The 16,057-nt window shown below is 57.6% G+C and overlaps 1 protein-coding gene across 8 annotated transcripts in view; it reads right to left on the minus strand.

Moving 5' to 3' along the window:
- Positions 1 to 796: 796 nt before the first annotated feature.
- The window catches only part of SYT7 (synaptotagmin 7), a 62,922-nt gene continuing 47,661 nt past the window's right edge, over positions 797 to 16,057 (minus strand). For all 8 annotated transcript variants that reach the window (XM_043452023.1, XM_043452021.1, XM_043452017.1 and 5 more), the window contains 6 exons: positions 15,613 to 15,748; positions 10,912 to 11,182; positions 7,847 to 8,016; positions 7,091 to 7,205; positions 6,382 to 6,581; positions 797 to 4,273 (listed from right to left, as the gene is read on the minus strand). In XM_043452023.1, the coding sequence (XP_043307958.1) occupies positions 4,169 to 4,273; positions 6,382 to 6,581; positions 7,091 to 7,205; positions 7,847 to 8,016; positions 10,912 to 11,182; positions 15,613 to 15,748 (997 nt within the window). In that variant the 3' untranslated portion in view covers positions 797 to 4,168. The remainder of the gene's footprint in view (positions 4,274 to 6,381; positions 6,582 to 7,090; positions 7,206 to 7,846; positions 8,017 to 10,911; positions 11,183 to 15,612; positions 15,749 to 16,057) is intronic.

The raw sequence follows: 16,057 nt of genomic DNA on the forward strand, positions 1-16,057 counted from the left end.
CATGACAATGGAGGGCTCTCCTTGCCTGTATGCCCATAACAGGTCTAGCACTTTCCTTCTGAAAGCACCTGGAGAGCTGCCAAGCCTCAGTTTCCCCTGGGCTGTGTGCGGGAGGGAAGGAGAAAGGGCAGGGAAGGTTATTGCTCTTCTGTGGATGGAGGGAACTCAGACCAGGAGGAAGGAAACAGCTTGCCCCGGGGCCTCTGTCTACTGGGGCCCAGCTTCCTAGGTCCTCAGGCTGGGACTTGCCTTGGGCACTTTTGAGTTGAGACTTTTCTAATCCTATAGGATGAAACCAGAAAAGGGTGGAGAGAAGACTCGGGTCCAGGCAACAGACCCAGAACTCCACAGGGAATACAGAGAGGACACATTGGCCTGAAACCACAGTGGCCCTGTTGGAGTTCATGTTGGTGGTGGGGAAGGCGAAGGGTCTCCCTTTGGTTTGTCTCACCTGCCTTGGAGGGTGGTGAGGGTCCCCTGGGAACTGTGGGGAGGGGGTGTTGGGCTGGGTGAACTAGAGGGGCACCCTGTAAGCCCTAAGGAGACTCCACTCCCAATAAGCCTTGCTTTAGGCTTGATCCAGGGGGTATGGCTGCTTCCTGGCTTTCTGGGTAGCTGGTGGGTTCATACTCTCAACCTGAAGATAGGCTAGAAGGGCCTCATCAAGTGAAGCCGAATCCCAAAGGTGACAGGTGAGGGGAGACTTGGCCCCAGGCTCCCCATCCCCATCCCCCACTTCCTCTTCCCCTGGGAGATAGCGGAGGGCTAGGACCCACGGAGGAAACAGCCAAGGCCCTACTTTTTCACGATCCTTTATTAATCAGAATGGGCCTTGCCACAAAAAGCAGGGCCCATCCCCACAAAAATATGATTTTGCAAAGAGGAAATCTTGCTGGCTTAGAGGGTGCATGTGGTGGAAAAATTTTGTATGTTTTTTCCCCCTTTTTTTCTTCAGTTTTTCTTCATTTCTCTTCGCTGCAATTTTTTTTTTTTTTTTGTGACAGTGGGTTTTTGTCGTAGTTTTTTTTTGTTGTTTTGTTTTTTATAAAACACTTGCGCTCAAGGACTCAAACACAATACAAACAGAAACCACCAATCCCCACCCCTGGGGCCCCAGCAGGACTGGGGACTCTGGGGACTCCCCTTGGCTTTTTGTGTGGCTGTTTTCCTTGTCCCTTCCCTGGCGTCTAGCGCCGGTGGGCAGGTGCGGGGTCCTGGGGCAGGTGGAATTTATACAGCAGTTACGTGGGGTGATGGTCACAAGAAAGGATACCTGAACAAGATAACGACTAACTCTAGGGTGCCCACAAAGATGGTGGATGACGCTCAAGAAGGGAGCAGGGACACAGTGGAGAAGAGATAGGTGGGCCCAGGCCGGCCTCAGCTATCCCTGGAGGCTCTGTGCAGGGAGGGGCAGGCGGGCCTTGCCTTCAGGATGCGGTAATAATACTTTGCTCGCGGGTAGCACCTTCAGAATCCTCCTGCCTCCACCCCCAGGTCAGGTGACGGCGGCCTTACAACCTCCCCCATGAGGTAGGTGAAGTATTATTACCATCATTTTACAGATGGGGAAACTGAGGCCCCGGGAGTGTGGGTGATCTGTCCAAGGTCCTGGGATGGTGACAGGGCAGTGCCCTCCCTCCACCCTCAAGTTCCCCCTCTCTCTGTTCCCTAAAGCCCTAGACCTCCCCTGCCCTCACCCATACCTCCCGCCTCTTCCCTTGCTAGCCCACCTTGCCCGTGGCCCGCCGCTTGCCACCCCTCCCCCGCGTCCCAGAGCTCAGGCTGCACGTCGGGGGTTGGAGAACCCCAGGCGGGGTTCATGGCTGCGCGACCCTGGGTGCGGTCAGGTTTGGAATAGGCAGGGCCCGGTGATGCTCTCTGCATGTGATTGGCTAAGAGCTTCGTGGGCGGGGCTCGGAAAACGGGGACCCAGTTGCCCCGCCCACTCAGTGCTAGTTGGTCCAATTCCCGAGAGCTCTGTAGGTAGGCAAGGGGACCCGGGGCGGGGCTTGCTCTCCCACCGGCCTCGGGGTGCAGGGGCACAGGATTTGAGGGCGGGATGGAGGCTGGCAGAGCCCCTCCGCTTCTCAGGGCTTCCAACAGCAACCTTTCTTCGCTTCCACTGTCTCCGGAGCCGCTGCCCTCCCTCCCCGCTGGGGGTTGGTCCCCCGGCCTGCCCGATAAGGGCCGTGCCATGAGGGCAGACCCCCATTTTAAGCAAAGCTACAATATAGAAAAATTGGGATTTACAAGGAATGTGTGTGACTACTTGCTTTACGTTAGCACTCTTCACTCTACAAAATGATTCACTTACTTTGTATGATATTCCTCCAGATCCTTGGGGTCAAGGGTAGGGCCGAAGGCGTGAGAGTTTATGTAAGAAACTTTTGATATGGGCAAAAATGTGAGCAGAACGCTCAGCTCAAAGGGAAGTCTACTTAAGGAACATGGTTCCCAACTGCCCATGCTTTTGCAGTGCGAAGTGGGGGACCTTTTCCAGAGTCTCCTTTCCTGGGGTGTCAGACCCATTTGGGGGTAGAGCCGTGGTCCTAGGCCTCGTCCACAGACCGTGGTGTGCGGGCGCCACCTGGCGGCATCTTCCGGGAATGTCAGGCGCAAGCGCGCGAACCCCGGGATTCGAAGGCGGTCGCCAGCTCTCTTGTATCAACACCGGGACCCACGTGGGGATGAGGGGGCTTAAGCAGGGATCATCCTGAAATCTTCTCTCTCCGTGGGGCTGCCAGTTCTGGTCTCTGCAGCCACGGAGGCAGGAAAACCACAGCTTCTTTGTGGGGGAGGAGGGCAACCTCAAAACTCACAGAATCCGGGAATGCTCTCTGCTTCCTCTGCCTGAACCGAGGGGTAGAAGGAGCTGCTCTGAGGGACCAGGGGCGGTGGGAAAGGTGGGAGGACAGCCCTGGAGCTGTTCAAGTGATGCAAGAACAGAGACCACGATGGAATGAAAGGGAAGGTCTCCGAGCGGGGGTGGGGGCGTGAGGTGGGATGGAGGAGAGCAGGGATGTGTGTGGCAGGGAGGTCTGCAGACAGAGAGGAGGAAGGGGAATGACGTTGGAAGGCGTGGTGAGGGCTGCCAGTGTGGCTGGGATGTGACAACTGGGACGTGGGAGGGTGTCTTTGGATGGGGATGTTAGGGAACAGAGCTAGTGGGGACTTGGGACCCCTGAGACAGAAAGGAGCAGAGGTGGAATGTGATATACACAGTGGGTGCCTAAAAGGCATGAACGGATGCTCAAGAGATGACATTGCTGGGGAGGGAGCCGGTGGAGAGCTCTGGGGAGGCGGGAGGAGAAGGATAGAGCCCAGGTCGCAGCCCAGCTCCTCTCTGCCCCTCTTCCCCACCCCCCTCTTCCTCCAACCCTGCCTCACCCCATGCCCTCCTCACCTGCCTCTCCTCTCCCACCCCCTAGCTCTGCGCCTTCACTTCTCAAGCCTCCAGCCCGCCTCGGGTCATAACCCCGTCCTCTCTGCATTGTCTTCAGCACGTGACCCCAGGGACACAGTGAGCGCGTGCTGCCACCCCTACATGTGCACGCACACACACACATTACACACGCACGGTGGATACAACACAAGTACACAGGGCTGAGGCTCCAGGACCCCCAGAGCAGGCTATATACTATCCTCGGCATTCAGGGCCCAGCCGGCTCCTGAAACTGCCCTGGAACAGGCCTCTCTCTCGGTCAGGCCAGGCCCAGGCCGGGCCAAACGCCTCGACCTCCCCTCTCCTGGGCCCACGTTGGGGGCGGGGGAGGGGGCGGCCTTCCTCCACTCCAGGCGCTGCCTTAAAGAAAACGGGGGGACCGTGCCCACCTGGCGGGCCTCTGGAGGGATCTGCCCTCTGGCTCTCAAGCTCACCTCCCCGCTTCTTGAGTATCAGCAAGTCAGGAAGGAAAGGGGCAAAGCAGGAAAATGGCTCCCAGAGCCCCTCCCCCAGAGCTGGACCGGTGGGGAATGGGGCTGGTGCTCCCTAGAAGCAGGGCCCGACTGGTTCCTGGGACCTCTCCCTGGCCGAGCCCTCGGGATCCTTCCCTCACCCGTGGCTGGGGGCGGGGGGGGGGGCGGGCAGGCCGGGCCTTGTGCATAAAGTGGTGAGGGCATGATGGGGACCCGGGCCCTTGGCCCCCTGGGGCTCCCTTGGCCCCATTCAGGCCTTTAGCTGGTGCCACTGGGCCACAGGCTGCCGGGGCCGGGCAATCATGTCCTTCCAGTGTTTCACCTCCCCGGGCCCACTCTTCCAGGACAGGTAGATCTGGGGAGAGAGGGAAGAGGAGGCGTTAGTGGCACCCTGCCCCTTCCCCCACTGGTGGTGACACCCCATGTCCATGGTGGCACCCTAGCTTGTGATCGTGGGGACCAAGGGGATCTCTGCCTGCAGAGGCCCCTCCTATCCCACCCACCCCACACCACCAGCCTGACCTATCTTCCTTATTATGCTTTCCCTCGGCAGCCTGGGCGTGCCTAGCCCTTAAACTCCCAGCCAGTTTTGTGGTGGGAGATGGATGGGGATGGAGGCAGGATTCTCCCACGCCCTTCCCCCACCTACCTGCTGGGCACTGTCTAACTCTCCTTACTGACAAACACTCCCACACTTCATAGGCACTTACTACCTGCCAGGCGCTGAGCTAGGGACTTTGCATACACAGATCATCAAATCCTTCCCGGTGAGGCGGGTATGTGATTATCCCCATTTTACAGATGGAGAAACTAAGGTGCAGGGAGTTAAGAGACTGACCCATAGTCACAGGATTTATGAGTGGTGCAGAGGGATATAAATCTAGGTCTCTGGGGCTTCATTTGTTGTTGTTCAGTCACTCAGACGTGTCCGAGTCTTGGAGACCCCGTGGACTTTATACTATCATCAACCTAATCCTACCTGCCTCCATGTGAGAAGCTTCACAGCCTCAGGCGGGCTGTGTGCGTGGTCCCCTGGCTAAGCTCAGCCTTGTGACTGGCGGTTAGCTCAGAGCATAGGGCTCCCTAAGCTACCTGGGCCAAAGGGAGAACAAATCCACGTTTATCTCGGTTCAGCCAGCAGAAGGTAGGACTCACCCAACTCCAAAAGGCTAAGCTTGAGAAAAGACTAAGCTGGTGAAGGAAGGGCTCAGCCCTCGTGGTCCCACTGGGACGCGGGCGATGCTGTCCTGGGGACCCGTCGCACCTGAGACCACAGGTCAGCAAGTCATACATACTCCCTGGGCCTTGCTAGATGGCTGGCAGGGCCAGCTCGCCTCTTTGGGGCCAGCTGCTTCCCTCCCACCCCCAATAGCTAGGTTCTCCATTTCTGTCTGTCTGAGGGGTGCACCCACCCCCTTCCCTGTGGGTGCCCAGGCCACTTCCCATTTCCCTCATACCAGGCCATCCCCCTGGGTGACCCACGTTCTCCCCTCACTTGCTCCTGGCATCTTCCCTTCCCCTGTACCTACCTGATCAACTGACTTCCTGCACTGTTCCTGGTCAAACCTCCATGCCTGATTGGACACCCGTGCCCTTACTGGGAACTTTTCAGTAATACACTTCATTACGATAGTAGCTAACATACATGTTCTATGTGCTGTGTTAAGCATCTTGACTGTGTTATTTAATCCTCCCAGCACCCTGTGAGGCTAGGTTTGTCTTACTCTCATTTCAAGAGGAAGAAATGAGGCTCATAAACGTTATGACTGTTAAGAGGTAGAACTGGGCCCTGGATCCAGGGAGGACGACTCTCAAGCCCACACTCTCAACACTAAGCCATAGCCAAACAAAGGAATAGACATTTCAAAGTAGAAGAGAGATGGGTTTACGGTACAGAATTGCATCCCGGAAAAACTCAAGGCCAGGCATGGACTTTCGGTTAGTATATGATAAAGAGAGGTCAGTTTCTGCAAGGAGAATGTCCACATGCCTCAGACGGTTCTTACAATACCCTGCAAAGCTCCATTTTGCAAATGAGAACCCTGAGGCTCAGAGAGGCAAGGTCCTACAGCTGTTGAAGAGCAGAGGAGGGAGGAACCGAAGCCAGGTCTTTGGAGCCTGACTACAACTCTCAACGCAAGCCCCAGGCTGCTTACCCTCTGCAGGCAGAACCCAGGGCGACACTGATTTACCTTGTCGAGGGTCCTGCCCAGAAAACCCTCTTTGGGGGACCCAGGATACTTTTCCCTATCATTTCCTTCTTTCCCTGCTCTTCCAGTGGTCTGTCCTGAACTGATGGACCCATGGGAGGATGCTGAGGGGCAAATCTCGACCAGTCCTCTCCTTTTCAGATGAAACAGAGAGACCGACCCCCTCTCCCTCCTGCTGTCCAGCCTGCGCTCACTCACTACCCCCGGCAGCTCCTTTTAAGGACACACCCTTGCCGGGCGCTCCCCCTCCTACCTTGCCAATGACGTCGTTGCGGCTGAGCTTGTCCTTGTCCATGACGGTGATAATGATGGTTGTCTCCCTCAGCTTCTCCGTAGGGATGTCAAAGGCAAAGGACTCGTTGAAGATGGGGTTAAGGTTCCTCTTCATCGTCACCGTCTTCTTCTTCTCCACCCGCTTGTCCTTGTACATCAGCCACACCTTCACGTAGGGGTCTGGGGGACACCAGGGGGAAGGGTCAGAGGAGCAGAGAGGGGAAGCTGGGGCAGGAAGGGCTGTGCGCTTTCCCTGAGGGGTGAGGAAAGCCCAAGGAAGAAGCGGGGTGGGGGGGCCTGGGGCATCAGCAGATGGAGGAGCTGCCAGGGACTGTAGCCATTGCCCAGTGCCCTTCTGGGAACACAAACGGGAAGACTGAGAGGCCCAGGTCTCACTCGAGGTCACAGATAAAACGTGTCGGAGCTGGGGCTAGAACCCAAGTCCCCCCCACCATTGTGTTCACTTTCTTCCCGATCCTGAGCAGGGCAGAGTTCAAGATGATGCTGACCCTGAGGGTACTCCAAAAGCCGCCACCAGGGCTCTAGGTAAAGGCGTGGGGCCTGGAGGTGGGGCCTGGGGGTCGGGGGTGAAGCCCACAGCCAGGACCCTGCTGTTCACATCCAGCATGACTGGTGTGCACCAGAAGCTCCCTGGCCCGTCCGCCCCCGGCCGTGAGAGGCGCCAGCACCTGACGTGCCCCCGATGTCCATGGCTTTGAGGTTCCGGGCTTTGATGATGTTCACGATGATGGAGTTGGCAGAGGGGTTGTAGCAGAGAGACAGGAGCAGCTCGCCTCGGCTCCCCTGAGAGGGAGAACAAGAGGGCCGTGGGGACCAGGGGACCCCTCCCCTTGCACCTGGGTGCTTACCCACCCCCTCTGTCACAGCTGCATGGCTGGTTTCCCTTCATCTGGCAGGTCTGGGCCCTGCTCCCCAGGCTCTCTATCACCGCCCAGTCTCCCCAAGTGCTGAGCACTGGCACTGGCCTTGAGACGGCTCGTGGGAACTCGGGTCTGCCAGGCCCCGGCCACCCACCCCGCCCACAACCCTCCTGATGCCCTTCCATTGAGGAGGGACCAGGACCCCATCTGGACTTCCCTGGTGGCTCAGATGGTAAAGAACCCCCCGGCAATGCAGGACAGGAAGTGTAGGTTCAATCCCTGGGTGGGGAAGATTCCCTGGAGAAGGGAATGGCAACCCACTCCAGTACTCTTGCCCGGAGAATTCCATGGACAGCCTGGTGGGCTACAGCCCATGGGATCGCAAAGCATCACAGACTCAATGGACATGAGTTTCAGCAAACTCTGGGAGATAGTGAAGGACAGGGAAGACTGGCGGGCTGGAGGCCATGGGGTTATAAAGAGTCATACATAACTCTGAACTGAACAACAGCCAGGACCTGGTCTGTTAGCTCCCCAGCCAGGGACCTGCAGGTAGGGCCTTACACTCCCATCGCTGCATGGCTTCAGATCCTTCCAGAAGGTCTGCATCTGGGTCAGGTCCACCTTGTTGAGGGGGATGGACACCTCCCCGATGGGGTCGTTGCGGCTGAAGCGGTCATAGTCCAGGACCTGGAGGTAGAGGACCCTCTGCACCACTTTCTCGTAGGGGAAACCTGGGGGCAGACAGTGCAGGTGAGGAGCAGGGCGGAGCGGCCACAGGGAGCCCGGGCGGGGCAGGAACATGTGCACTCAGACCTCCCTGAAGTGTCAGCAAGGACCGCCTCATCTGTCTCCCTGGACAGTTCTGTGAGGTGGATGGTATTGTGCCCATTTTACAGATGAGGAGACTGAGGCTCAGATGGCTTACATTATCGGCCCAAAGTCCCACAGCTAATCAAGAGCAGACCATTCATTCACTCGTTCATCACGAGTCCATCCTGGCGGCCAGGCAGTGGCCCCCCTTGCCTTCTGCGCAGTCCTGCCGCTGCCAATCATCCCGAGACAAGCCTGGGCATGTGGCCCTGCCTGAGATGGCCACAGCTGCCAGAGAGCAAGACCCAGGAGGACACAGGACAGAGGGAAATGGCAAACGTGGAGAAACAGCACCAGACACCTGTCTCAGGACTCCGCGTTTTCGCCCTAGCCTCCCGCGAATGCATCAGCCCGTCCTTCCGTCCTTCCTCAACAGAGCAGCAGCATCCCGGTCTGCACTGCCACCTTCCCGTCCAAGCCACTGGCACCTCTTGCCCAGACAGTCACAAGAGTCTCCAAACAGCCCTCCCTGCTCGTGAGCTTTCTCCTAGAGCCCATTCTCAACACAGCAGCCAGAGTGAGCTTTTAAAAATAGAAATCACATCATGATACTCTCCGGCTTAAAGCCTTTCAATGGCTCCCAGTGCACTTAGGATAAAAGCCCGGTGCCCTGCCTCGGCTTCAAGTCCTTCTATAACTTGGCCCGCCGTCCTCTCCCAGCTCACCTCGTGACCGCTCTTCACTCAGTGACTGGGCTCCAGCCACCCTGGCTTTTTTTGCCCTGGCCCCACCACGCCATGTCTCAGCCTATCCTCTTCCATCAGGTCTCAGCTTTCTTTCCCAACGTCCCAGAGGGGCTCGGATCCCCTGTTTTATACACTAGCCCGTTCCTTTCGCAGCACTTATCACAGGCTGCACTAGAGATTTATGTTTCCTTGAGTCTGGCTTTCCCAGTAGGCTAGAATTTCCAGGAAGGCATCTCTGTCCTCAGCTACCACCGGATCCCAGCGTCTAACACCATTTCTGGCATGCTGTAGTAGGCACTCGATTAAATATTTGTTAAGTGAATCAATCATTGAACAAATGCCCGTGAAAGGGCCTGATGGAACAGCTGGAGTGTTCTGGGCTGGAACAGAACCTCAGGCCAGAGAGGAGAGCCAGGGCAAGGCGCTGGGACAGGATGGAAGATACTGGGGAGCCAGAGGAAGGTCTGAAGCCTGAGTCCATCACTGGGCTTTGGGAGGCTTAGTAGGAGCAAGAGCTGACCTGGGAGGGCAGGGGGTGTGGGCCAGCCTGGAGGCCTCAGGTGATGCGATCCTGAACCAGGGTGTGAGCAGGAAGGAGAGAGAATACTTAAGATCTTGGCTCAGCTGGTGGAGAAGATGAAGGGAGAGGAAGAGTTCTGCAGGATTCTAGTGCCTTCCACCAAAGATGCTAGAAGCACAGAGTTGCCTCTGATAGGAGCAGGTGCACTCGAAGAGGAAATTCTTTGTCCCTTGAGACTCCAGCTTCTGAATTCTTGAGAGGGGGCCCATATCAAGGGGGGCCATGGGCTGTGTCTTGCTCACTTTGGAGTACCCCAGGCACCTGTTCAAGTGACTTTGTTTTCGCCTCACCATGCAGTTTATGGGATCTTAGTTCCCTAACCAGGAATTGGACACCAGGTCCTTACCAGTGAAAGCATGGAGTCCTAACCACTGGACTTCCAGGGAATTCCCTAGGTGATCTTTGGCATCTGTTTCGGTGAAATGCATGCGGACAAGTGTTCTGGAAATGTTGAAGGCTCAAAGAAGTCCCTGAACCTGAGTCAGCTCTCTTCAACACCAGTCTCCTATCTGGAAAACTCCTATTCATCCATCAAAACCCACCATGAATGACCCTGCCTCTGAGAAACAGTTTTCAGTGTCACCAACAGGAGTTTACATTGGAGTCTTGCAGCATCTGCCATGCAATGTATGGTTTAATTATCTACACATCTGTGTTTTCCAAGGAATGCCTTAAGGGTCATAATGGTGCCTCATTCTGTACCCTCAGTGCCCAGAACAGTGCCCAGCCCATAGCTGATGCTGGGTAAATGTTTGCAGAAGGGATCAGTGGATTGAGGCTCTGCCCGTAAACTTCACCCGACCAGCTGGCCACCTACACCAGCAGACAGCTGAGCCTCTCACTGGTTATGCCGTCTCTAAACGGGCCCCCATGCAGAACTGAGGAGGGGAGAAACAAACAAGCATCCACTAGCTCACTCTGAAGGAATTATTTAGTGGGTGAGCTGGCTGTCACCCGGCCAAAGGGAGTTTAACAAACGGATATGAAGTGTTTTCTGGGTGTTGTGAGTGCTTTTACCATTCGCTGATTTTGTTTAACCCTCACTATTATCTTCATTTTACAGATGGGGAAACCATGGCACAGAGAGGTTCAGGAACCTGCCTCAGGTCACACAGCTAGCAAGCAGCAGAGCTGAGATTTGAACTCAGGCAGCCTGGGCCGCAGCCTGGGCTCTTACTCCCTACACTATGGTCATTGCAGGTGTTCTTCCTCTGGATCCTGCGGTTACCTCCCCTCCTTCCTGCATGCCTGAGGATGGGTCCTGGGTCCCGGCAGTGGCCCAGCTTTCCTCCTTGCCCTCTGGCTGTGATGCTGACTCCACTCAGCCCTGTAACCTCATTCCAGCCGGACATGAAATGCATCAGGGTAACTGGGCTGAGCTACTAGGCCTGTGTGTGTGTGTGTGTGTGTGTGTGTGTGTGTGGCTGGGCAGTGTGGGGGACAGCCAAGGGGAAGAGGGGACTCCGGGGGCGGGGGCGGCATGGTCTCACCTTCGAAGAGGAAGGTCTCGTTCCAGTGGGGGTTCAGGTTCTTCCGCTTCACCTTGGTCTCCAGCTTGTGCTTCTTGTCTGGCAGCAGGTAGATCTTGACGAAGGGGTCGCTGGTGCCGCTGAAGTCCTTGGCCGGCAGCTCCTGGGCCTTCATGATCTTCACGGTGAGCGTGGACTCCTGGAAGTTGTAGCCGACGCTGAACTGGATCCGGCCCAGGTTCTCTCGGCTACAGCCCTCGTGGGCCTCGTCCTCCTCGGAGCCTGGGGAGAGCTGGGGGCAGGGGAGAGGCAGGCAGCGTTGGGGAGAATTCTGCTTCCCCGAGGCCCCCTCCACAGCCCAGCGGGGTTGGGAGGTCCCCCTGTGCCCAAGGCCGGCCCAGCTTCGGAGAGCTGCCTCTGCCCCTGCCTCATCACCACGTGGGGTTGGTGGCAGCACCTCTCCTGCTCACAGTGAGGATGCCGAGGCGGAAGCCAAGTGCCTTGACCAGGATCACACAGGGAGAGGGGGCAGAGCCAGGACAACCCCTGAACCCCAGAGCCGTGTGCACCCCACTCCCCAGCCCCAGCCTCTCCTCACAGCCCCGGGTCTGCCCCCCACCCCCAGCTTCACCACAGGCTGCTTCGCCTCCCCTGGTGCGCCCTGGGACCCCAGCTCCCTCCTCCTCCTTTCCACCCTTCCATCAGCCCTATGGGAGGGCCCCCTGTGAAATACACCAACGCAAAAACCTGGGCTACGAAACAGATGAGGGAGATTGTTCTCATCTCAAAAGAGTTTACCACGGCATTTCTTTAGAAAGGGACTCTCTGGGGTTCTGAGGATAAAGAGATTTACAAAATGAGAGAGGTGGATTTTCAGAAGCAATGTCTATTTGTGTAAAGCGGGGACATGCAAAGTGCAGATTCCCAGGCCGCATCCCTGGGGAGCCTCCTGTTTTGGGGGCTGGGGTGGGCCTCGGTGGCAGTTTTTCCCTAGGAGCCTCGGATGACAGTACTGCGCCCAGATGGCTGCAGAGGAGGCCACACCTGCATTCGGTCCTTATCCCCGGGGCTGGCATTTGGCTGGGCCAACCCAGCAACCAGCAGATGTTGGGGGTGGCATGGGTGTCCCATTCCCCGGGGGGAGGTTGAAAAAGTGGGAAGTAACTGGGGGAAGGTCTCTCAGCCAAGTGTTCCCAGCCGTGGTTGCTCACTGGGGACACCTGGTTAGGTTTCAGAATCCTGTCCTTCCCCCAGCCACCTGCGTCCTTCCCTGGGTCCTATCCTAGATCCCACCCCTGACCCAGAGATCCACACGGTCCAGGCATTCCTGTTTCTGGGCTTCCCAGGTGGTTCAGTAGTAAAGAATCTGCCTGCCAGTGCCAGAGACCTGAGTTCGATCCCTGGCTCGGGAAGACCCCCTGCAGAAGGAAATGGCAACCCACTCTAGTGTTCTTGCCTGGAGAATCCCATGGACAGAGGAGCCCGGTGGGTTACGGTCCATGGGGTTGCAAAAGAACTGGACACGACTCAGCAACTGAACAATAACAATTCCTGTCTCTAAAAGCGTCTGAGGTGATTAAGAGCCAGGGTGGGGCCCAGGGTACCACATTTAAGACAAAACTGCTGGAACCGATTTAATTTCCCTCCTTCCCCTGCAGGAGACTTTCCTGTGCCCCCTCCTTCCTCCTGGAGCGGCCCCAGGCTCTGAACCACTAACTAATACAGGTGACATGAATGGGTATGATATGCACTGACCGCGGCGGAAGTCTCTTACATCACCTTCTTGCTGAATCCTGACAATAGCCGGGAGAGGTAGTTATGACCACTATCCAGCTGAGGAGACTGGCTCAGAGAGGTTAAGTCACAAGTCCAAGATTGCATAGCAGTATGGATTCTCTCTGACTTGAAAGTCCACTCTTTCCACCAGAGCAGGCCCACATCCCAGGGTGATTTTGAGACTCTCCCACCATCCCCTCTCAAGCCAGTGTGTGGACTCCCCTGCCGCAGGTGAGAGGCCACCCAGATCACACCAACAGTGACCACCCTGGGCCCAGTCCTGTTTGCTGTGCCCTCAGCTACTCCCTCCAACTTCCCGATGAAGCAGACACTGCCGGGCTCTAGTCTGGTTTGGGGCACAGAGATTACTGCCTCAAGCAGCCTGTGACTAAGTGATGAGCCAGAATTTGAATGCAGGTCAGCGCTCAGCTATCATGAATGATGCCCTTCCAGCTGCCCTCACTCTCACACTTAGATCCAGTGTCTGGGGCTTCACCAACCACACCCCTGGTCCTGCCTGGAGGTGGGAGCAGGGCGGAGCTGCCTCCCCTGCTCTTCTCACAGTGGAAGTGAGTCCCCCCAGCCCCACCCCTTGGCCGGATCCAGGCAGCCCTGTGCAAGCTCCATCCAGGCCTGCTGAGAATCTGGCTTTCCAACTCAAGTCCAGTTTTCCCCGGGAGCTCCTTCCTTCTCCTCCTACTGGCCCCACTCCCTCTGAATCTGTTTTTACATCTATAGAGTGGGACCATGAGACAGACCTATGTTATGGGGCTCCAGGAAAGGTTAAAGGGACCCTTCTATGGTCCTGTTCTGCAGCCTGGCCCCTGTCACTGCTGGCCATGGACTGAGAGCCTGGGGCAGGCAGTCCCTTCCAGGACCACTCGCCCCTCCCCATGCTTTCTAAAATCGGGGTGAAGACCCTGGTGACCGGAGTGCAGGTGGCTCCAGCCCCACCTGGTCTGGTTATTTGGCTCTTGGTTCGCAAACAGGGTGGTCTAGGCTGAGAGTCTTAACCTGGGCCACTGACTTCACCTCAGAAGTGGGCAGTGGCTCTGTGCCCACTCCCAGTCTTCCCAAACTACAGCCCTGAGTCCTAATTAACCAGCTGGGGCAGCTCCTGGATCTGTTTCCGTGGCAACCAAGCTAGCCACCACCTCCCCACCCCCGCCCTCCCCACCAAGGGCTGGAGGAGGTGCTACCTCAGCCCCAGCTCTGGTAGAAGTAAGCAGGCAGGAGTAACCCAGATGGGGGTATGGCTAGGCCTCCTCTCTGACCCCTTCCCCTCAGTCCCTTTGTCCGAAAGTCTATATTGGGTGCCCGACTTGTTTTCTGACCCCTGAGCTTCGGACAGTCTGGGACCTGGAGATCAGCCTGGGGCCTGGTTTCCTTCTGCCCTATTCATCTTCATCATCACTGTTAATGCCAGTGACCCAGCTGTGGCCTAAGGCTAGGCAATTAGACCCTGCCTGCCCACCTCCGAGCATCCCGCTGAGCACGTGAGAGGGCTCTGGGGCCTGCACTCCCTTCTTCTGCCTGAGGCTGCCGGCCCCTCCCCAGAGGCAGCAAGGGGCAGGCGAGCAGGCTGGGAAAGGGCCGTCCCTTCTGGGAACCTGGCTACCGGGAAGCTGGAACCAATTAAGAGGCTGTGCAGGGAGGCGGGATGGACTGTGCCGAAGGCCCGTCCAGAGGAGTGGAAGGCCGTGCTGATCTACATGGGTGGGGGAAGACAGGCAGGAAGGTGGTGGAGGACCAGGCGGGCAGCGCTCAGGGAGGGCAGGAAGAAGGGGCCAGGTGAGAGGCTGAAGGAAGCTCAGATCTGGAATGTGGAAAAATCTGATACCCTAGTCTGTATTCCAGAGAAATGCAGATTTGGGTCCCTAGCAGGCCTGCTGACTGGGAATCTGCATTTTAACGAGATCTCCCAGTGATGTGTGTGCCTATCACAATCTAGAAAAGGGGAGTGTGGATGGATGGTTTGAGCCAACCAGAACCCTAAACGGCAGGAGGGTGGGGCCTGGGGCTCTGGGGGTCTCTGGGAAGGTGGGAAGTGCGGTGTCAGAATGGTGGGCAAGGGAACACTGACTTGAATGATGTCAGGTCTAGCAAGGGCCCAGGAGCCCACCAAGCCCCTTTCCCTCTCTCTGTACAGGAGGGACGGGGAAGACAGGGAGGAGCTAAGGGGAGGCGGGAGGGGGACCCAGGTCCAGGGATGGGAAATGATTTGTCCCCACTAGGAATCTAGCAGACACTGGGTTCCCACCCTCAGGTCCTCGCCAAGCCTTCCCAGGACTTCTGGGCTGCCAAGCCTTTGACTGACTCCGGCCTGACCTCTGCGGCTGCCCAATCACAGAGGGCTTGCCTTGGGGCCAGGGGCCCTCCAAGGAGCTCTTTGGAAAGTGCAGGTGGGGCAAATGGCTGTGACTCAGTGCCGCCACAAGGGGGCGCCATGTGAAGCCACACCCTCACCCCTTGCGAAAACACCTCGGATCCACAAGGGCTGGGATCCCAGGAGGGTAGGGTCCACAGAAGGACTAGGACCAGAGGAGTTCTGCTCTCCTGTCCTCTTTGAGCCTCAGCGCACCCCCAGCAATGGGGTCCCTGGGAAGGGGATACCCAGAGTGCCACCCGACGCCTCCACGCAGCGGGCGGTCCCTCCAAGGGAGGGGACACCTTCCCCCACAAGTCTTTGGCCCACCAGCCTTTCCTCCAAGGATCATGTATCAGATTTTCTAAGGCCCTGGCTCCACCCAGAGACAGGAGGAGGATGGGGATTCTTGGTCTGCCTTGACAGATGAGGAAACTGGAGCACAGAGAGGCTGCTGGGGTGAAAGAGCTGGAGAAGGACGCAGGGCAGCCTCACTCGGCCACCAGGGTCATTCTCCTGCATGACTGACCCCCACACTCCACACCCCCCGCCCCCCACCCCAGGCCTCCTGCCCTTCTCACCATGAGCATCTCACTGGTGAGGGAATTGACGAGGTCTGAGACAGAAGAACGGGGCTCGGTCCGGCGGTCAGACTCATCGTGGGGCGTCTGGCTGGGCACTGGGGCTGTGTTCACTGCCTTCCCTCCTGCAGGCAACCTGGGGGCAGGAGGGATCTGAATGAGTGTGGGCCAGGAGGTGGGCTGGGCTGGGGGCCGCCGGCCTGGGAGGCGGCAGGACCTTCTGGTACTCAAGCGGCTGCCACCTCCTGTGGGCCAGCAGGAACCCTCCCCCTTGCCTCTGCCCCTGCGTGATCCGGCTGGACATCCCCTGGCAGGCGCTTTTTTGGCCCATCCCCTAGAAAGTACTCCACCCTGTAGTCCCTGCTCACGGGGTGCTCTCTGAGCACCCGCCCTCTCTAGAGGCTCCCTCCACCCCTGCTGGCCCCAGCCCAGAAGGGAGGCTCCC

The sequence above is a fragment of the Cervus canadensis genome, chromosome 29 (genome assembly GCF_019320065.1).
Source record: "Cervus canadensis isolate Bull #8, Minnesota chromosome 29, ASM1932006v1, whole genome shotgun sequence".
NCBI lineage: Eukaryota > Metazoa > Chordata > Mammalia > Artiodactyla > Cervidae > Cervus > Cervus canadensis.